The sequence below is a fragment of the Emydura macquarii genome, unplaced genomic scaffold, assembly GCF_026122565.2.
Source record: "Emydura macquarii macquarii isolate MOO-44397 ecotype Brisbane River unplaced genomic scaffold, CSIRO-AGI_Emac_v2 contig_1253, whole genome shotgun sequence".
NCBI lineage: Eukaryota > Metazoa > Chordata > Testudines > Chelidae > Emydura > Emydura macquarii.
In genome coordinates this window covers 92,955,205-92,978,711 of record NW_027131390.1, presented here as the reverse complement: position 1 = coordinate 92,978,711, position 23,507 = coordinate 92,955,205, and the positions used below count along the sequence as shown (strand labels likewise).

The window sequence follows — 23,507 nt, the reverse complement described above, 5'->3', positions numbered from 1 at the left end:
TTCAAGAAGGTTTCTTACCATGGAAAAGAACTGCTAAAAATGTATCATTGGTTTTAACTTATTGTGAGACTACTTCTAATGGTCAGTCAAACTGGCAATTAGTTTTTAAGTGAGGGAAGTCAATCTTCTAAACTGACTACCTAGTGATTATCTTACATTTCTTATTCTTTTTCCTGTATCAGGCAGAAGAAGAGAGATGGGAGAGATTCAGGTGCAGATGTGTAATCACCTGGAACCTCCTCACGGAGCCAGTGCTGCGTGAATAGGCTGTCCAGTAGCAATTTAATTAGGATTTTGTGACCAACTTTATATGCTACTACTATAGTATTGTTCCTGTTAAATGAAAGTACATAATGGTAACCTAGAAAAGCACAAGACTATGAATATTCCTCTGCAACATTTCTTCCAGCCTGTGCTAATAAACAAGTTTATTACTAACAGTTCTAATAAAGTCTGATATTGGAGGGAAAGGATTATTTAGGTTTTGACTATTTTGGTTTCCTGACAACACAAACTGATATATGCAGTGAAACCAGACTCCAATGAATCTTTGCTGACTTGGAAATGCTGGGCTATAACGAGGCTATTAGGTAATAGGAGTAAGGAAAAACCCCCTAATCCCCTTTCTTTTACAGCATTTCCATCTTTTCATCAGGACAATGTATTGTCGTATCAGTGCAATGACAGGCAGAGATCCTGGGGTTTTTTGCCTTCCTCTGCAGCGTGGGGCCACAGGTCACTTGCAGGCTTAAATTAGTGGAAATGGTGGATTCTTTGTAACTTGAAGTCTTTAAACTATGATTTGAGGACTTCAGTCACTCAGCCACACGTTAGGGGTCTATTACAGGAATGGATGTGTGAGTTCTGTGACCTGCAATGTGCAGAAGGTCAGACTAGATGATCACGATGGTTTCTTCTGACCTTAAAGTCTGAGTCTAATTCTATAATCTTGCAGGATGGACCATAAAACTCAAGACTGTCTCAGAAATTTCAAAAGGGGTGTGTGTGCGTGAGGGAGGGCTACCCAGTCCAAATTATTGGGTTCTCCCGCAATATTGAGGACCCCCATAGGGCTAACAGGTATTGTAGATGGTCTGGCTCTTGTAAACATGTACAGCATGGAAACACTTATAGTAGCTTCTCTTTCTTCCCATACTTATTTACTATGCTGTGGTTCACTCATATAAAAAGGGCCTCTCTCACTGTACTAAGATAAATCCCTTAGAATATAAACACATGCAGACAATTACTTATGGTTATCTTGACTTCATATGAAAAGTCAAAGTGGGACATAAAGTATTTTCTAAAATATACAGCATATTTTCCGAGCTACAGTTGACCAGTTTTAGATTTTTATATACCTAGAAAATTACAATGAACCTCATTCATTTTATCTGTATCTTCTGATTTCAATGCCAATATAGAAGCTGTATTTTTGTATGAGAATGTAACTGTCAAAATGCACATTTAATGGTAATTCTGATGTTAAAATTGATTCTTTTTAGTGCAGAGTACAGTGTATATGAATAGACTATCATATTTTCTCAGAGTACATTATGCACAATTGAAAATATTTTGATTTTCCCCGGTTCTTGAATATAGACAACAAGCTTTCTTTAAAATATTTTCATAACCTTATTCACCTCTTTCATAAAGTTAAATGATAAATGAATAGTTTCCTATAAAACTATGTAAAATATTTCAGTTACATTGAATTTTTCTCTCTCCCCATCTCACTCATAGAATTTAGTATTTTTTAATTTATCTTTTACCTTCTTTCCACAGGTTAAGCCAGTGTATCCACTTCTACAGGCACATACATTTGGTCTGATACACCTGCTTCCAAATAGACACTTCTTCTTACAAAGAGCTACAAATAAAATAAAAGATCAAGTTATTTAAAAATATACTTGTAATAAGAATCGTAATTAGATTAGAAATACTTTTTGGCTTTTTTTTCCTCCCCCAAATGATGTGGCAAAGTGAATTATGACCCAACTTCTGAATTCTTATGGGAGGAAGGGTGATTTCTGAATGTATTCTGGAATTAAGAATTATTTATCACAGGATTTTTTTCACATTTATTTTCTTTTGTATTTAGTTTTCTGTTTTTGTTCTTCCAGCCCTATTCTCTACAATTATGATGTGGGAAGAGAGGTCAGTGTGAGGAGAACAATCATTAGAGCACTGTGAGGATATGAATAAGTATTAGACCAAATTTTCAAAGCCAGAATACATTGTGGACAGTGATGGTTGGGGTCAGCTTTGTGCCAAAACTGATTTTTCTCTTCTTCAAACAAAAGAAAAAATAGTAGCTCTTAAAAGATCCTTTTTTGACTTGAGATGAAAAATTTTTAAATATGCAATTCCAAAAGCTATATGATCACAAGGGGGGAAAAAACCAAGATTGTCCAATTTAATGAACTGCATACTGTATAATTTTGGAAACCAGGACATAAGGACAAATTTCATGCTTTTGCAGAAACAATTACTTGCAACCCATTCTAAGTTAAACATAAATCAAATTAGAAAAGTGTTGTTCGTGCAAAGTTATAAGTGTGCATCACTTCACTTATAGTACAATCTATTTACATATATTCAGCTAATAAAATGATCAGTTCCTCTTTGTTTAAAGTAAGAATTACCTGATTTCTAGCTCGTTTCTCATTCTAGTTAGCAGCTTGTGCTCCTCTGACATTGTTTTGGCAGGGAAAGAAGAGAACGAGCAATTCATAAGGAACCAATCCAAGAAGAACACACATGTCATGTTATTATTTTAATTAGATCTCAGGAGTTAAACTTTCTATCAAATATTGCCAAAATGTTCTGTCCTAGCACAGCAGTTACTGGGAATGGAACTGAGTGGCTTTCAAACCAATCAGACTTGAATCAGCTGGTGGATACTTTTAAGTATATTTTTATGGTTCTGGCTGGCAGAGGCCTATGGAAAGCCATTAACTACACACTGTCAAAATAGAGGTAAAATAAAAATCTGCATCCATCGAGGTTGTAATACCATCCCCCTCATCAAAGTATCTGAGTGAGAGAGACTCCATTTCTCTAGTCAAATCTTGGAGTTAATTCACTTTAATATCTCATCCTAAAGTTTACCACATAGGACACTGTGAAAGTCAGTGTATCTACCTTAACGTTGAGGGGTCAAGAGAATACTTCTGGAATTCCAACCTGTTGTTCTGGAGAGACTAGTGCCAAGACTTTTAAAGCTCAGTACTTAAAGTTAGGCTCCAAAACCCATATTTAGACACCCATGTGAGTGGCCTGATTTTCAAAAGCGCTTAGTATGTTAAAGCTTTCATGGAAAACCGTTTGGCCTAGGTGTACAAATATGCATAAACCAATTTGATTTGTATGGAATAAATCTAGTTCAGAATTGAAGATGTGAAGCTTTTTCAGGAGCTCATGATACCAGATTCTGAAACATTAAATTATATCCACTTGCAAACAGTGAGAGTTGTCATAAGGAGCTCCAGTAGGCAGTGGGGGAAATAGGTGATATTTCTGAATAATGGTTCTCACCCTTATGCTTTTCTAAACAATAGCTGGAACTTTATGTTGCTTTCTGACCACTGGAAATAAATTGGCAAATTTACAACATTGTCACAGCAACCAAAATGGTTAGTGGGTTTGCCTTATAAAGAAAGATTAAAAGAACAAAATTTGTATATATTGGCTAAGGCACGATGTGTGAGGTTGGTGGAATGGAGAAAGAGACATGATGACAATCTACAAATGTTTCAACTGAAAAATATAAACACCGAGGGCAAACCCTTTCTCTTACAGTGAGAGCTACACAGTATAGTATCATGGGGAATCATCCTGCTTCAAAAAAGAGCAGTGTACATTCACCCTTAGTATCTTCTCTTCACCTTGGCATGGGCATGCATAGCATAAGCACACAGTGACCTGGCCAGGCCCCAAACTGCAGATAGCACCCCTCTGGGCGTGAAGAGTATCAGAAGTGGACATCTGCCCTGCAGCCCAGGGAGGCATGGAGCTGGTATCTTGCCTTGTTAGTGCACTAGTTAGGGCAAGAGGTTCCCTACACTCTTTACTCCCTCATTTTAGTACTACTCAGTGAGCTTTTGTCCTAAATAGGGAGAGAAACTATTTATGGTGTTACTAGGTGTGATGTGATTAGTGACACAGGCTGTGGAATAGTGGGGAGTGATAAAACCTCATTACTTGAGATACATGTAATCAGACTAGACAAGGCGCAAGCAGATGTATGCTAGTGAACAATTCTACAATGGCAGGGGCCGGGATTTAGATGATCTAGCCTTCTCTATGACTAATTTCTTTGATTCTCAGACGATGCCAAAAAAGAAAATATTGTGAAATGGAAAAATCTCCCCCGCAACTCCCAGTACTGTGAAAAAAGAAGACCCCAGTTAGGAAAAAAGTTCAAAAAATTTCGGAAGACAATTAGAATTGAAATCAGAAAGGATAATAACATAGCTTAAGTCCAAATGAATATTTCATAAATGCATTTACAAGGGACTAAGCCACTAAATACTAAAAATGACACAGGCTATGTATGCATTATCCTGTACAGACTCAGTGAGGAAAGCCATTTAATAAGCCAAGCTTATGTTAAAATTATAATCAATAAATGCCCACTACAATAAAGGATTTATCCCTGAGTGTTAAAAGAACATAGCAGTAATTTGCATGCAAATGACAATCTTTGTTGAGAATCTTTTTTAAGGATGGAAAGGGTTACATAGAAAATCGGGAGGCAAGCATGTCTGAGACACTATTCAGAGAGAGGGAGAGAACAAGAATGCTCAGGAAATTATAAGGCTATCAGCTTGACACTTATAACATGCAAATAAAGAGAAGATATTCTGAAGGGCAAATGAGATGCCAGGATGTGTTCAATAATTTTAGAACCACAGATAACCAGCATGAATTTTAACAATGAGGATCCTTCATGACTACAACCTTCTTATACTTTATAATTTATTAGAATTATACCCCAATCCTACAATCTGATCCACACTGACAGACTACTTTGCCTGTCTGGAACTCCATTGAGTTCACTGGGGTTCCATTTGGGTGTAAATTTGCAAGTGTGGATTAAGTCTTTTAAGTCTTTGTTGTTTTGGTTTGATGATCCCTTGATGGTTTGAAGAGAGAGCTGTGTATGCACAAACAAGGGAGGATTCAGGGAGGGACAAAATAGAGGGAGGTTAGAAGGGGCTTCAAATTTAAATTAATTGGTAGGAAACTACTTGGTAGGCTGCAGAGCTGGAGCAGGAGAGGGTGGTGCCGCACGGCGGGTAAGCGTGTGGGGGTGAGGAGGGGTAGTGGAGCCAAGCCTTCATTTGTGCGCCCTCCCGCAGACTTTATGCCCACCCCGCAGGTACAGACCCCCCCCTCCCTGGGGCAGCTGGGTAAGCGGTGCCCATACTCCTCCTGCCCTGTGTGGGGGGCACGTGAGATGGGGGGGGGGGGGGTTGCAAATGTAGGCTTGATCCCCGGGCGCCGGAGACCCACAGTATGCCACTGTTCAAAGCCCTTGGAAGTTTTGAAATTGCTCCGTGTGGTGAGCTCACACAGCTACTGCCCCGCTGAGCACGTCGGCTCCTACCAGCAAACGAGCTCCTGCCTGGAGTACAGAGGAGGTTGGCTCATTTTCCTGGGTCTGTGGGGAGACGAGGCTGTGGGAGAACTCTGAGGGAATCAATCCTACTCTCCTATGGCAGTGCGGCCTGCTGCCGGGGGAGGACGGAGGAGAGACTCCTGGTGTGCTGTGCAGAGCCAGGGAGGGGCTGACGTTGGGGTGTCCTGCTGCCCCGATGGTGTACAGGTCTTTGCTGAACTGGGGTGGGTGGACAGGCAGACACCAGCTCTCTGTGCACTAACTTCTGCCTCAGGATTGCTTCCGGCTGCTGTGTGAACTTAGAGACAGTGTGTGGACACACTTACTGTCCCCCCTCCCTCCTCTCTCTCTCTCTCCTCCTGTCACACATTTCTTCCCCCTCCCTTTCTCCCCCTTCTCCCCCCCACACTTCTGTGGGCTTCTTGTCTCTGTGTTCAGCAATATCAGTTTGGCTGACAGGGCAGCTGAAAAGTGGCTGTCAATCTAGTAGGATGCCCGTGGAGCAATGTGATTCAGAAACCTTCATCGTGATGCTGAGCCTGCCCCATGAGGCATTGCAAACCCTTCCCAAAGCACTCTGCATGCAGTTGCACAGTGGGATAGCTACCCACATTGCACTGCTCCCGGTGTCGATGCAAGAGCTGGTAGTGTGAATGCACTCCACTGACACAAGGAGCATAGTGAGGACATGCAACAGCAGTTTAATTACAGCGCTGGCTGTGCGCTGACGTAACTTGTGTAGACAAAACTCTGTAGTGTAGACAAGGCCTAACACTAGTGTGATAACAAAGGATCAAGTGGTAACCAGTGATTGGTCCTAGGCCTCAGTGTCACCGTAAGTAATCTGCCTGTCAGTGCCAGCAGCCACCAGAGTGGGCAGTCCTGTAGGCAAGCTTCCTCTGGAAGCTCGTAACACTTGGGTCTGTACGTATCTTTGTATAGACTCACGGATATTAGTGAAAAAACTGTGTTCAAAATGCAAAAATCCAGACCTACTTTACTGGGTTATATTTCCATGGGAAAATCTTTTTTTTTATACTTCACATCTGTAAGGAATATGACTTATGGTTCCACTGCCTCGTCTTTGCTGCACCACTGAATACTCTAGAGCAACACTCTAAGACCCAACCATCTGCTCTCTCACTATTGTCTTTTTTTTTTTAATAGCAAAATTCCATACGCAGTGATTATTCAGATTTGCTGTGAGACCTAGAAATTTCAGCCAGTTCTTTTTGGACAAAAAGCTGATTAAATTGTCCAGTGCAGTGAGAACACTAGAAGAAATAGTAAAAACAGAGTGAATGTCAAATAAACAGGTTGAAACTGCCTTTCAAGGCCTGATTAAATAAATAGAAATTTGCCTAGACTCTGCAGCTTAGATGCCTGTGTAAAGCATCAGAAACTGCTACAAATATTGAGCCTTGATAGTCTTTCACAGTGAAGAACCTGCCTACGTTTGGTTGGGCTGTGGGCGGGGGAAGGGGAAAGGATGAACTGGTCCAGTTCGAGTCATTCACTAGTAAATAATTTAAAACATTGAAAAATGTGAACTAATATATATTTGGCTCAAAGAGACAATTATGCAGCCAATGAGATGTAACTGGGCCAGAAATATTGCAGTACATAATTATGCACTGCCAGTGGAAGTGTGGAAAAGGAGTGACACTTTACTTATATCCCCAAATGTTTACTGTCTTTCTATTATGGTGTTAGCAACATGCATGAATCAAAGGGACACATTTAAAATAACCAACGTTCTTCACCTCGGGCCACACCGTTCAGTCTCTTTGCACATGGAAACTCTGCTGGCTTGCTGATTTGCACAGTGCTGCAGCATTTGGGTTACAAATACAATGTGTGTTTGTTTTACATGTTGGCATTTTGGAAATGTGAAGATTTTCTTACCTTTTTAAATAGTGTCCAGTTAAGTAAACGAAGGCCCAATTCTATTTCCCCTACCTGTCTACAACGTGGGATAATTCATCCTGCAGGGGTCTGATTTCTAAAGCGCACTCGTGATATGCCGTAATTGCATGTAGATTGCATGCTGATGTGCACTAAAGTAATGCTGTTTGAAACAGTACTATGAACAGAACCTTTAATGCATACCAGAAGGTTTTGCATGGACCAATTAACGTGCAACACGTTAGTGCTCTTTCAAAATCACATTTCTATAGGGTGCACATTACCCCTACTGTGCAGACATGCCCTTAGACTGAGTCAACTAGTCCCACTGAAAGCGATTGGACTACACATGGAGGGACTACTCAATGAGAGTAGGGGAGGCAGAATTAAATCCTAAATGCATCATAATCATTTTATTCACATCATATACATATCATGGAGAATGAAAGAGAGACAAGGTGGGTGAGGTAATCTCTTTGACTGGACTTGAAGAAGAGCTCTGTGTGAGTTCATCTCTCTCACTCACAGAAATTGGTCCAACCAAAGAGATTACCTCACCCACATTGTGTCTCTAATATCCGGGGACTGACATGGCTACAACAACACTGTATACATGGAGAATATATGCAGTTTATAAGGATATATCTCAATATGGATGGCTATCATAGTGTTTTAATTAAAGAAGCACTTACGAGTCTGGCACAGCATTCCTATCCATCCTTCAGAGCACGCACAGACACTGGGGCCTATACATTCTCCACCATTCAGACACTTCTGCAGACAAACAGCTGAAAAGCAGGCAAATGAGAAGATCCATGTAATGTACCCATGTGCATCAGCTGTTTTAGAGGGTAAGGTGCTGGCAATTGTTTCATGTAGTTATTTTTAAAATGGTGGAATCTCAAAGAATTTAATGAGTCTTCTTTACAAGGTAATTAAGTATTCTGAATTTCTGTGATATTAACTTCCTCCAGAGGTAGTTCTCTCAAAGTGAGTGCCTTCTGGTAGCACCCCAAACTAGCTTTTGTGCTCTGCATACCAACAAATTAAAGTATTCTTTTCTGTATGATATATAGTACAACCATATCAGATTGTGTAAATAAATAAATAGGGCGTGATGTTGATCTATGTCACAACACAGTTTAAGTGAAGTTTGCCACTGGCATTATTTTATATGTATGTATATGTATAGTGTATAGATAATATATTGATTTTCTGTGTGTGGGTATGTATATATACACTGAGAAGAAATGATCAATATTGTACTTTAGGAACAGTGCTGAAAATTAACATTGTGCTGATTCCCAAGCCTTATTCACCACCAGTACTCCTAGGATGAAAAACCAATACATTAATCTATCACCTATACAGTGTGTCATCTTGATTTTAAATTTATTCAGCTTATCTGCCAAAAATCATGGTAATGAATAACTATGTAAGAGAAAATGTTCCTTGAAACATTTTAAGATAAGGTGGTATTTTTAATTGCATTTTTATGTAAACTGCATTGAGATGTGGTAGGCTTAATGTAAGAGCACATCAGTCTCAAAATTATGCACTGAAATGCATTTGATGACCTTGAAAGTATATCAGTTTGGAAGGCTTTACTACAGTCTTTAAATAGTTCTGGATTTTGAAATATATGACATTTCTCTGTAAAATATAACAAAATATGTGTAGCTGGTAAGACCTAAAATCAATACTTCAAGTTTAATACCATAAAAATGAGTTTCCATAAAAATATGCATAACAGACAGCTGCATGAGATAGAACCTTGGTTCCCCCCCTCCCCCTTTCTTTTTTTTGTAAACATCAAATGTTTATATCATTTTGTATTATCTGTACCTAAAACTGTTTTCTCTGTAAAATGCTGAAATAGCAAAACAAGGTCTATTCACTATATTGTTTCCTAATCTTAAAAATTATTATAATTCATGCTGACTGGTCTAAGTACAACACAATATTGTGTTTGATGGGAGGCAGAGATACTTACGTTTATTACACCGCTTGCCCCTCCAACCAGATGGGCAGTCACAAACATCTGGGCTTACACATTTCCCTTCATTCATGCACATGGGATCACAGATACCTGCGGTTACATATTAAATGAGGAGCATGTTTGCTGGTACATATTCAGGCAGACTTTACTTCAGGATGTATTTACATCATTTCGTAAGGTTAAGTTGCTTGTAATTAAAAACAAAAAGTAATTTGGATGTGAAAGTCTTAAACTCTGGGGCTTGCTAGGTTCTATAAATCCTTTTAGAATTTGCTGAGCTCCGTAGTGCAAAAAACCTTTCAAGGAGCCTTCAATAAGAGTTGTCTCATTGGAGAAATGAGAGAAGCATTAATTATAATGATTTTCGAAAAAGCAAACAAGAAATCTTCTATGGCAACAGCAGACAGACCAGTACCACTTATTACTGTTGATTGCCAAATTCTTGTTAAAGCTTTCACCTCCTGATTGGAAAACATATTCTCAGACATTCATCTGGTTCAGAAAGGACTTGAAGAGAATAGATTAACTTCAGACAATTTCAGGAAAGTTGTTTAGCATTTCATCAATCAAGGCTAAAGACAAGATAAGGCTATATTCCCATCTGTTTTGAAATATGGCAAAATTGTTGCACAAGTTCAAATATTTAGTTTTTCACTAAATGTATGCATATGATAAAGTCACAAGACACCTCTTTATCTTGCTGCCAATCATGGTCAACTGTATAACTTTGACCCATTTTTTAACTATGGAGTTTTCCAACTCATGCTGTTCTGTATTTTTTCAGTTGAGCTCTAGAACCTCTAGCAACCAAATCTAAATCACATGGCATTTCAAACTACCACCACACAGAATTTTGCAAATGCTATGTTTGATTTAGCTATTAAAGCTGTGATCGTCTGCTGACCATTATATACCAACGTGCTTTGAGACCTTGTGTAAATGACTGTTGCACTACAAAATTGAATTCAAGTGCTTTGGCACTTCCTGTACAAGGCGCTTACCATCTAATGAGTAACAAACCACTCAAATTGCTACAAAGAATAGGAATCTAGAGGATGAAGTCATGCAAAAACCCTCAAAACAAGAATATTGCATCTGGTTACAAGAAAATAGTGTCCAAAACACAGCAATTCCTAATGCAGTAGAAGGATTTACATCCATCTATTCCTCTTAGGCTTGCTTCTGGCATTTTCTGATAGTTTGCAAAGCTAATGCTGCCTACTTCTCTGGGACCCTAAACCAGTCACACTGCTGCGATGGCTTTTCCTACTGGATCACTTGGGCCTTTTCTTACTACCTGTCTGAAGATGCCACAATACTAGCTGTCTAGTTGTCTTTTTGTGCTGCTGCACTGATCTCAGATGGCTCTTAGCCTTTGCAATTATTCTGTGCCTAGGACACAGATATTTCAGCACCGGGCTCTGCTATAGGTGAGGCAAGGCTACCTGCTGGCTGGGTAAAATTCAGAGTGGTAGGAACCTCCAGGGATAAATTCTCTCTCTTCTTTTTCCTTTTCCCTCCACTCTCTCTGTCCTGTACTACAATCGTGGTCCATGGATTTTTTGGGAGGAGGGATGGAGGGAAAGAGGGGTAAGTCAAGGGTTGGGGCTAACAATGAGCCAGCACTCTTGATAAAATACCAACAGATGCTGCAACTGCTAGTTATAACCAGAGTGAGTTCAGGATGCAATGACAATAACTTAAATCCTTTGGTGTATGTGTTTGTTTCATGTCTCTCATGTAGCACTCTTGTAACCTAAGTTCTTGTACTCTCTTATAATTAAGTAACCTATTAATTTAATTATAAAATGTTTTAGAGGTTTAGAATTTAGTAGCGAGGACCTCAAAATTGTAGTGTGGCTTTCACACACCCCTTACTTTGTGGCATTTGGCTCGCTACAAAGAGAGGATCACATAGCAAAAAATATGTGCTGAAAAGTATGGTGGATGTATGGCGAATGTGTGGAAAAGTACAAATATGTGCTGAATACTATGTTCTTAAAACGTGTAGCAGGCAGAGCATAAATTACCTTGCCCTAGAGAAAGGAATTTTTGATACTGTCTTACATGACCTTCTCAGAGAGAAATTGGGGAAATACAACCTAGATGGAGCTACTATCAGGTAGGTGCATAACTAGTTGGAAAACCATTCCCAGAGAGTAGTTATCAGCAGGGATCCTAGTTTTCCGTGATAAACACCCCCCAAAATTCTCCAATAAAAAAACATAAAAATCCGTGTTTTTCTACAATTAAAATGAAATGCTGAACTTTAGTTTCCCTAGCCACAAATAAATAGGAGTTGAACACAGTGTTTTATTGGTATGCAGCAGAACCCCATTTATCTGAGCCTCCATTATCCAGCTCTCCATAGTAACCGAACCACCAGCCACCTGGGACTGACAGTAGTCCCAAGCTCCTCTGCGGTCAGCCCTGGTTCAGTTAATATGGACAGATGGATAATGGAGGCTTAGATAAATGGGGTTCTACTGTATATGTTCTTATTTTTTCACAAAATGTAAAATCTAAAGATTCTCTGTAAAAATGCAAATTCCATGTTTTTTCCATGGCAAACAGTTTTTTAGGATCCCTGGTAATCGGTTCACAGTCGAGTTGGAAGGGCATATCATGTGAGGTCCTGAAGGGATCAGTGCTGTGTCCAGTTCTGTTCAATATCTTCACCAGTGATTTAGATAATGGCATAGAGAGTGCACTTTAAAGCTTGCAGACGATACCAAGCTGGGAGGGTTGCAAGTGCTTTGGAGGATAGGATTAAAATTCTGAATGGTTTGGACAAACTGGAGAACTGGTCTGAAGTAAATAGGATGAAATTCAGTGAGGACAAATGCAAAGTACTCCACTTAGGAAGGAACAATCAGTTGCACACATACAAAATGGGAAGTGACAGCTTAGGAAAGAGTGCTGCGGAAAGGGATCTGGGGGTCATAGTGGATCACAAGCTAAACATGAGTCAACAGTGTAACACTATGGCAAAAAAAGCAAATATTATTCTGGGATGTATTAGCTGGAATGTAAGCAAAATACGCGCAAGTAATTCTTCTACTCTACTCCATGCTGATACTGTCTTAGCTGGAATATTTTGTCCAGTTCTTGGTGCCACATTTCAGGAAAGATGTGGACAAATTGGAGAAAGTCCACAGGAGAGCAATAAAAATTATTAATGTTCTAGAAAAATGACCTCTGAGAAAAGGTTTAAAAAATTGGGGTTTTTTAGTCTCAAGAAGAGAAGACTGATGGAGGACATAAGTTTTCAAGTGCATAAAAGGTTGTTACAAGGAGGAGGGAGAAAAATTGTTCTCATTAATCTCCGAGGGTAGGATAAGAAGCAATGGGTTTAATATGCAGCAAGGGCAGTTCGGATGGACATTAGGAAAAACTTCCTAACCGTCATGGTGGTTAATCATTGGAATAAACTGCCTAGGGAGGTTGTGGAACCTCTGTCACTGGAGGTTTTTAAAAGCTGATTAGACAATCACCTGTCAAGGATAATCTAGATAATACTTAGTTCTGCCTTGAGTTTAGGGAACTGGACTAGAAGTCTTCTTTAGGTCCCTTCTGGTCCTATGATTCTATGAATGTAGTTCTGCCTGCTTGAGTGTACCTTCTATGTAAATCAAACCAGTTGTGACCAAATACAATGAGATTTGCAGGAAGATCATTTGCACTATAAAAATTACTAGGAACCAGCATGGAGTCTACCCCAAACAGCCTGGTGTCTACATCCAGTAGGAGAAAGGTACTTTATCTGGGGATACGGTTCAAAAGAAAACATTTAAAAGATTTACTGGACTATAAAGAATGGGGCGGGGTGAACCTGTAAGTTATCCTTCACCTAAGGAGTCAAAGAAACCAAGCATTTTGAGCTCTGTATGTTGGTTCCTGGCTAAAGGTCTAGTCAACCATGATGGAAGAAAGTTTAGGGTAAAAAACTGCTTTGAACAAAAGACTAGTTTAAGATGAGTTTTATTCTTAGAAGGGAATTTTTACCTTCATTTGTTTGTAACAATTTCTATCCTTATTTCTTATTCTTGGTATCACTTAAACCTGTGTCCTTTCATTAATAAACTTGTTTTACTTTTAACATAAACCAGCTTGAAGTGGAGGGTTTGTCAAGCCCAGTTAAGTTAATAAGCTGCTGTGTACTGTCTCTTTAAAAGGAGCAACAAACTCAATAATGTTTTGTGGGTTCTACGATAAGAGAGGCTGAGCACAGCAGAGAAAACATGTCACTGAGGAACTGGAGTTCATAATGGTTACCTGCTAGGCATGGTTTGGACTGGCAGGATCTCAAGAATTTGCCGGCAAGCCAGGGGGGTGGAATGTTACAGAGCTGAGGCTGAGAGGGTCATGGGTAGATCACGTTCTGTGAACCCCAGCAGATCACCACACCTTGCAATTTCTAGACATCACAAGCCCTTGAAGACCCACCCCCCTAAAAAAACCATGGAAGGTGGTGGTAACTAAAAGCATCGCAGGAAGCATTCAATCAGGACTTTGTCAAAAGTGAATGCTCTGTGATTCAATGTCCTGACTACTTTTTCTTCTCCGCATATACCAAAAATCATACTTGAGCAAGTAGTTTCTAGGTTAGGTTACTAGTTTACTCATAGATGTCATGTGGTGATAACCATATTTGTCCAGGTTTTATTCCTTTGGTTCCTTAAAAATTGGTAACTATTTCCTAACTTTGCAATGAGACTACAACAAAAAGTTGCTTTGTTTCTCCTGCCAGACTTTTCAGCTAGAATCCAAGGGAATTCAGGTGTAAATGAAGTCAGTTGGAGTTTGATTTGAGTAAGGGCTGAAGGTTTAGGGCCAAGTATATTCTGAAGGGCAAGAGCCCTTCTAACTTTACATTCATGTGCACTTGTGCTCTCTCTCTCCTTGATAGCAAGCTCACAAGGCATCCTTATGTAAATGACGGTAATTTTATCTTTCCTCCACTCCCCCCCACTGACATTTCTGCCTCGCATTCCTTTTCCTTAACTTTCTTAAATAGAATTCCATTTTCATACCCATAAGGCAGACTTCAACATTTATTGATTTATAACTAGTTTTGATCTTGCCTACTTCCACCTCCGTGGAGGAGCTCCAATTTCAAAATAGCAAACAAAAATGTTACAGCATCTCACAGGGAAACTAAATAAATTATCAGACACTAAGCGAGCAAACTGAACTGTCCTAGTCTTCTTGGGCACTGACATGACTTTGAAAAGACTCGGTTTTTCTTTCAAAGAACACACTGCCCCACAGACAGTGGGGTTTATAGGCTTTACGCCTCTTACTATTGTCAGCCTAGATCTGCAAGCACCTGAATGTAATTGCCACCAGAAACTATGCATTCTAGTTTCTCATTCATTTTAATCATAAAGAATATATTACTATTAGAGGAAAATATCCTGCTTTATTATAATATCCTGAACACAGGACTGATGGCAACCAGTAAGTAAAACTCTGGGCTTGATTCTGCTCCCACTGAAGTAAAGAGGAAAACTCTCATGTTTTTCTGTGTGAGCAGAAGCACTGAGTCTCCACAGTAAGGCTATCAAATCCTATAAAGGGTCTGATATGAGACAACTTGCTGACAATGCAGGCTACTATTATCAGAACTAGAAACCACTGCTATGTTCTTTCCTTTATGCAAAGTTTGGTTTACTAAGGTTAAGATAAACCTTCGTTGGAACTGAAGATTCAGGTTAGGGAAAAGGGATGATCGCATGCAACGTCTCAGGTGAAGAGTGATTTTAATGCATCAAGAAACATAAATGTAGGAGTGTTGCCTAAACTAGCAAGATGTTACATAGGAGTTCTGTTCCCTGTAACAGCTATTGCTCTGCTGCAGTGTTTGTGCCAGCTGATCTTATATACTTACCACCACCATCTTCCATTATCCCTTTTAAAATCTCAACCTCTAAAAACTAACTACAGATTCAGACCTTCCTCTTGGACCTCCCAATGTAAGGGCAGAATAGACAACCTAAACACCTTTAAGGAAGTCACAGACAGGTATGCTGTATCAGTAACCGGGCCTAGTAGTCTTCCTGATAAAACTTTTCCAGAGGTCAGTAGCCCTCTGGAGAAACTCTTCAGACCTGTTTCTAAAATGTGGTGGCTATTCTTAGTTTAGGTAACATTACTAATAAAACACTGCAGCACCAGGGACCTCCCTACTCTGCTCTTCATCCCAATTAATTTGCAATAGCAGTTCCCTTAAAAAGTAACACTACCAAGCAAAATATTCCTGCTATGCAAAGCCAAAGTCACCCTGAGGCAGGTAAACTCAGGACAGCTGCAGATGATACAAGTAAATCAGAATAATCTCTGATCAAACAGCCACAATATTAGCTAGTGATAACTAATAATTCATGATCAGTTTTAAGTGAGTAACAGAAATCAACTGTTGCCCTTAGAAGTTGAGTGGTGCTGTGAATGAGCAGACAGAAAACTCTCCATGCTGAACCTAACATAGAAAGTTAAGAACTTCTGTTTCATTCACCCCATTACACCTTGTATGCACTTCTTTGTTTTTATCTCCTTCTGCTGGATTAAAATATTGCTTAAATAGCCCAAACTTTAATGCTACCCTTAGAAAACTCTAGAGTTTAGTTATGACAGAGGCAATATTAGATCAGTTCTCTGAAATCTTGACAATGACAAATCCTTTAAATGTAGGAAGTTTTAGGAGAACACTGCAGCAACTGAAGGACCGTGCAGTAACCGTTCCTGAAAATGATCATGCAGAGCCTATTTAGCGCTAGTACGGTAATTACCTGTCATCACATATCCTAAGTCAAGTTGGTGATAAGGAGACAGAGCACTGCACTGCTGTGCTGACTGGGAGATATACTTTTCAAGACAACTTTGGATTTCTTTGCCCTGCAGAAGTTGAGAAAATTGACCTGAATGACACATCCCACTTCTGGATGGAAGATGAAAAGTAGTCCCAAGCAATCATGTCTATTCTGGCAGGCTAAGCAAATGTGTCAGAATACAGCTTATAGGTGATGCTAACAAAAGAATAAATGTAAGTGATAAAGCAGCAGGACAGCAACCATTCTTAGATGCACACTTAAAACAATTCCCTTAAATGAGAGTCATAATGCTGATTGTTTTAAAACATGATTTATAAATCTGCAAATAATGACAGTTCCTTAAAACAGGCAGTTTGGTTTTCAGGTGGCTTCTTCAGGAAATCCTAGTGCATCTTACATCTTTCTGGTTACTTTTCTATTGTTTTGGGGAGCAGGGGGTTTGATTGGACACAGTGTAGACGCTTGCACATGTGATTTTAATGTTTTCTCTTTTCTGCTTAGTTTTTATTTTTATTTTTCTATGGCCTTCACAAAAACAAGGAATGATAATGAGAGAGAGGACACTGTAAGAATACATAGTGTGAGACTGCTTCAAAAATAATCTTACTTCACTGACTAGTCTTGTCAAGAAAATGTAGATAGAAGCAAAGAACATAAGTGGGGAGGGAGAAATGAAACCAGCATATCTGAATGTGGTGGGGATTAGTGTTAAAATTGGAACTTTAAGTTCTTTGGGTATGAGCATCATATGGATTGCCTGTTACTAGAAAAACTGGAGAGAGATTCTGTTCTGGTAACAAGTATATCTTAGCAGTGCAGCCTTGAATTTCACAGAAATAGCATTGTCCTTTTTCCTATGAGAGAAAATGAAGGGCCAAATCCCTGGCTGGGGTAAATTGGCACAGCTCCATTGACCAGCTAGGGATCTGGCTCAAAGTGTCTCTACATGTGATTTGCATCTCAGGTAAGCTGCTCAAATGAAGCGTTTTCCTGACTGCAGAGAGCATAGGAATGGCTGGATGCTTCCATGCTCCAAACAGTGCTTTGAGCTGGCTGCATGTTATTTTAGCCTTTGAATCTCCCAAAAGAGGTGTTTTTTGGCCACAGTCTCATTATTTTGGATTTACTATCTTGATGCTAACTGAAGCCCAGTTCAGGTAAAAGTATCATTCTGCCCTTTAGTGGGTATGTCAGCTGATGATCAGCAGCAGATCATTAGGTAGACAGATATACCAATATATCTGCCTCTGTGAAAGTCCCAGTGCACACAGATCTCAAGAACATGTTATTGATTTGGGACAGTGAGGCCTTTTGTCCCCCCGTACCTCCCTGAAGGGTAACATGGCCCTAGTTTTGCACATGTTAAGTTTTAGATGTATGTATTGCTGAGCTTTTTTTATCCACATTGATTTGGCTTTGTAAAAAAGATAACTAATTTTATGCCTAAATAATGTAAAACAGCAAACTCAGTTCTACTTTGGCATAGGAGGCACAGTAGGTACGTTGTGGCATAAAGATTTCCTTTTACAGACCCAAGATGTTCATATGGTTCAGACAAGCGTCCCTCATCCCCATCAAACCACCAACCCTTCAGAGGTTTGCGCGTCACTAGCTCTAGCCTTGTATTTCTTCCTGACAGATCCGCTAACCACCTTCTCAATAAATTATCTTTCTGTATGGTAAAAATAATCTTGTAGAAAGCTCTAAGGGATGCACTCCAAGAGAACAAATTGCTACAAGACTCAGAAGCAGCTGCAAATGTAATTGGGATGGGTGTGGTGACAGTTTTGCATCCATAATATACTCATCCTTCTACATAGCTGTGGTGATGTGTGTTACCTAGCTGGTGCTAGAGCACACTATGTTGCTATATGATTATTTGAAATACAAACTTAAACTTAAAGTAAACAAACAGTTGTGTGACCCTGGAGCTTTCTTTAATTATATTATGCCTTTAGTTCTGGAACATATCCAAGTATATTTGCTGGTCATTTGAGAGATATTTAACCAGGAGGCCATCTCTACCTACAGTACTGCGGTATTAAAAATGGAAAAAATAATGAGATATTGAATGACCAAGGTGATGAAATGGAAACCTGTACCAAGAAGAGAATTCAGCATTAATGTCAATATATAATATATTGAAAGCCTGCTGCACATTCGTCAGCTGTTCTCTGCTGAGTAACTACAGTTTGTTACCCGGCAAGGTTGATCCTACTGTGTCTCTATGCGTCTCCTCCTAAGACAGATAAGTTGATTTCCAGGTAGCTTATTGCGTGCAAAGCTGTTGAGTAAGAACTTACACATAGGTCCTATCTGCTCTGCCTGGATATTAATGATCCCATAGCCATTTTAATAGGGGTAGGAGTTTTCTTCCCAGTAATGTTCCAAGTCCCCTATTCTTCAATGTACTAATTGACTGCTTACCAGCTGGCATTTTCCCTTGAGGTAGTTTCATTTCAGTGGTAATGGGCTGCCTATATGTATGTAATTTGTGATGTGTTTCGGGATTCTTCGGAATGAAAGGCACTATATACATAGCGTGTTTATGTATATGTACTATATATATAGTGTGTGTATATTCAGGAGCACATTTGTAAATTATATATTTATTATTCTACTAGGAGCTGCCAATGATCGAGGTTATGGGCAAAAAAATCCTTTACACTGCAGCTACTTACACATTGACTTCAGTGTCATTGCATTGCTATATCTGAAGAAGAATACAGCTATACTTATTCTAACTTTGCAGCCTTTAAATGTATAATATGTGGAATATCAAGGTGTATTCTCTGCACAGCTTTTATTCCCATTTTGTTAGAAGTCTTGGGTTTGAAATTTTCCCTTCATTGTAGACTGCTTTATATTTCATTAGGTCATTGAGCCATTGTGGAATTGTGTATAAATTGTTTTGTTCAGCAGCTTTCTTGTCATGCATAAATAAGAGGTGAAAGAAGATTTGCTCATACATTTTTGTTTTCCAGTGTTGGTTTGTTTTGCCGCTTCTGTGCATACATTATGACCAGTCATTTAGACATGTTTTCATTGCTCTGACTGGGCTAAGCCTTTGCTGATGCTTGCTGCAATTTGGTTTATTTTCCTCTGTGCAAAGAAAAAGAAAAAACAGGCATTTTTGACCTCTGGTAGGCTTACAGCATGCATATAGGAACTTTTTTTGTTTTTAATATTTTATCTCTGTAATGCTTTCACCTTAAGAATAAATGTGCTTGGTTAGAAAGAGCTAGAAAGACTTTTGGCCCATTATTCAGTACATACTTTATCTCCTATCTAGATGGATTCTTGCACACATTTATATATACAGATTTAGTGACAATTTACCTCTGTAGATGATCAGAGTTCCTATTAAAGTCAATGTAAGCCACTACATTTGTACATCTGAGAACAAAAGTAGTTTGTAGTAAAGGCTTTGCCACAAACCCTGAATAAGAGGCAGCACAAAGTACTGCTGCCCCAGGAGCAGACAGGAACCAAATTGTGAGCCTGAGATGCAGTCTGGTCCCCTGTTCTATCTTCTTTGCTGCAGGGCATCCTATATCTGGCTCTGATTACTTTCCACTACACCCACATCAGCTGCAATGATTGTTCTCCTCCCTCCTATGTGGGAAAGGTGACTATCAGCACTGCAGAGGTTGTTCTTCCTCTTGTGTAGTGACCTGTGATATGAGTATCTGCGACAAGGGAGTAAGGTGGCACCTTATGCTAATTTACTCCCCTGCATGGGTACGTAAGAGAATCCGAACTAAGCTCTTCATTTCCTTTTTGCTATCCCCACGCTACAGTATTCAGTCAATTGTGCCTAATGAAAGGTGATATTCCTGACACTTGATAATAAAAATTGTCAAAAAGATGTCTTGGTGCAGGTATAATTTGGTAAGCACTAAAACTACCTGCTTATACAATCTAGAAGGCTCTAATTTACAGAAGCCCGTATGGAAAGGATGGGATACAGTAAATGAGTGACTTGCATGATATTACAGTGGTTGGCAAAAGGCTACTTCAGAAACCCAGTTTCACATTTCCAAATTAGTTTGCCTCTTCTAGCTCTCAGATAAGTTGCATCCTCATGGTATCCAGAGAAGAGGAAAGCAAAGCTGGAAGAATGAGACTGAGTGATACTGAAAGCAGTGTTTTGACTATAAATCCTGCCTGCAGAAATTGTGAGAGTGAAGAAAAAGTTGCCTACAAAGTTTGGGGCCCAAACGTGCAAAGGCCCAACGTCAGTGTGATGACTCATGTGATTATCGGTTTGCAGAGCTGAGCCCCAATTTTTCTACCAGACTTCATGGAAGAATTAGAAATCTGCAGAAGTTTGAGGTGTGTCTATTTTTTTAAAAAACCATGTCTGCCCTACCAGCTACCTAGATTTGACAAGTGGCAGCATGAGGGACTGCTATGAGAGAAATCAGAGTTCAGGTTGCTGATTTGTTTGGAGTTCCCAGGGATGGAAGTATGTTCTATGTTGTTATCAGGTGACCTTTGCCTGCTGATGAGCTTCAGAGGAAGCTGTGTCCAGCTTTTTGGTTCAGAAAGGAACTTGCCAGATGTGAATTTGAGGGTAGCTTAAAAGGGATAAATGGGTGGTCCCAGGAGATCTCCTTGTGGATCAAGTCTTTTATTGGTTTTAATTTCTTTAGCATTGTTTTTATCCAAAATATATGTAATAAATATCTGGAATCCTAACAAATTTTCATTACTGTTAATTTTTGTAAGATGTCGGTGTGAATAGGGTGTTTAATGCCCCCAGGAAGGAAGTGAAGTTCCAAGGTTATTTTTACTTTGCACTTTCCTAAGAGAAATAAAACAAAACATGAGTAGCTTTTCTTTACTGAAGCAGCTGTAAGTTTGTTTGATGTAAAACTGATTCTTAAAGATATTTAATTTAAAGGAATTGCTAGCGTTTGCCTCTTTTTACAGAGTAAGACTGATTGTACAGAATGGAATTCTCAGCCAGTGAGAATACAAGGTTGCTACAGTTACTGATGCATAACTGTACATTTTGTTGTCAGGACTGACATTCCCTCACTCTGTTTGTGGGTGTCTGGTTTGCATAATCACTGTGCGGTTGTCAGTAAACACAGGTGCAAATCCCTGTATTCCAGCTTTCAGCCAATCAGCATTGTGTGATTTACATAACTCTTTTCTGTTTAGACAAAGAATAAACACACAACTTCAGCTTGAATGCCTTTACTTTTAAATTAAAGAAACAAGGAAGAAAAAGTCAGAATGTCAGAGGCATGGTGCATCCTCTCTGTCTAACAAAATGGTAGCTGCCAGCCAGACTCCTTTAGAAATGCAAAGGTGTAAAACACAGGAAGTGAAATAATAAATTAGATAGCTATTCAAGCCACAAATAAATTTGCACTCAATTTGCAAATATCTTCACTCCGATTGGCTGCTATTTTCCCTCTCCTCTGATTGCCTCCTTTAATTGAAAATTTGAAACTGCCAGCAACAAATAAGCCCATTTCCTTCCCAATCCTTCAGTTGAAATATTGACAAGAAAAGGAAAAATGCCCCAAAGCGATGAAAATAGGGCATGGAAGTGCCTAGAGGGAAAATGTTCTCAAGACAACACTGTTTGGACTCATTTTCATCTTTGCTTCCAATCATCTTTCTTCCCTACAGACCAGCAAGACCCTTGTCCCAGCACTGTCATTCATTTACATCACAAGAATACTGACTTCTCCAGCTTCTTTCAGTTATGAAAGTTTGTGTGTGTGTGTGTGTGTGTGTGTGTGTGTGTGTGTGTGTAAATTGAGGGGAGCTTTGCTGAGCATTAGAAAAGGGAAAGGCAGAATAAAGGGAAAATGAAACAATTTAATTTATATTCCAGACCATTTAATTTTTTACTGGGTTGGGTCTTTTTGCAGCTTTTTCTTACCTTATATATACATTTTGACTTTTTAATTTAAAACGTCAGTAGCAGAATTTAAGAATCTGTATAATAATGGTATACTGGGTTAATGAACACCTTAGCTGTCAGCCTTAAAGTGTGCTCTTTCGGGATAAGGTGGTTACCTAATCAGCAGAGAACTTCTTCAAGCTGCCATTTAAATAATATGATTATTTAGAATCCTACTGTGTGTTCATCTCATTGGATACTGACATATTTCAACTGATGAAAATAATGTCTCCTTCTAGACTATCCCAAGTAGTTACTCACTACACACAGACAAGGGGCTGGATATCCTTTTCATACTAATGTGATGCTGGTGTAATTCTAATGGAACTATTCCTGATTTACCCTGGTGTAAGAGAGAGAATAAAGTCCTAGGAATAGATCTATTCTGAGAACTTGGGAAAAAACATACGAAAGCCTGGAAGTGTTTAATGAAACACTGCTAATTTATATTAAGGCTGCAAGGCATAATTAAAGGTCATGATAGAGTGACATACAAGGAATGGTTTTCTCTTAGGAATTCTGGCAATGTCATAATTCCTAATTTTGGCACCAATCAATGTGTTCTGACACATTATGAAAAACAAGCAGGTAATTCTCTCACCTTGCACAATTCACTTGAAATTGACATGCATGTAGGTCGTGATAGTCTGCACTTGGGAGTTGTTACATCACTAACCTCTCAATTAACTTATTTTCTAGTAACTCATTACAGCCTTTCTATTGCCATATAGTTATTCCTTTCCCCTCATTCTTTTTGTAAGGCTAGCCACTGGCTCTGTGCAATTACTACAGCAAGTAATAAATCCTGAAAGAAATTAAAAATCCTCACCCAGGGCACAGATGGATTATGTCCTCATCTCAGAGGCACACAGAAAAGCCTGCCAAAGCCTTAGAAAACCCTCCCCACCAAACATTTATCTACTGTAATGTGTATCTTTTGTAATGCAGTCTTTCCCTTTTCTATTCAACCCCTTTCATATTCTTAGTCCCACCTTCCTGTACACCACCTCCAATTAAGTCACTGAAATGACAGAAGTTCTCCCAAAATACAGACTCCTAAACACTAAAGAATTCAGCCTGTAATCAGCACTAGGTTAAAACATCAGAACTATAGGGAGTCTAGACACAGGAGCAAGCTCTCCTGGAATCATGTGACAATCAAATAACAGTTTTCCTTTAATATTATAAATATTGCTAGGCCTCCTAGCTGGAAAGGAAAACTAGGAC

The 23,507-nt window shown here is 39.2% G+C and overlaps 1 protein-coding gene across 1 annotated transcript in view; it reads right to left on the bottom strand.

Annotated features, from left to right (window-relative positions):
• LOC137154213 (von Willebrand factor D and EGF domain-containing protein-like) overlaps positions 1 to 23,507 on the bottom strand; it is a 218,675-nt gene that overhangs the window by 3,700 nt on the left and 191,468 nt on the right. Inside the window, exons 27-29 of the mRNA XM_067549903.1 lie at positions 9,522 to 9,617; positions 8,221 to 8,316; positions 1,773 to 1,870 (exon numbers count right to left, since the gene is read on the bottom strand). Coding sequence (XP_067406004.1) covers positions 1,773 to 1,870; positions 8,221 to 8,316; positions 9,522 to 9,617 — 290 coding nt within the window. The remainder of the gene's footprint in view (positions 1 to 1,772; positions 1,871 to 8,220; positions 8,317 to 9,521; positions 9,618 to 23,507) is intronic.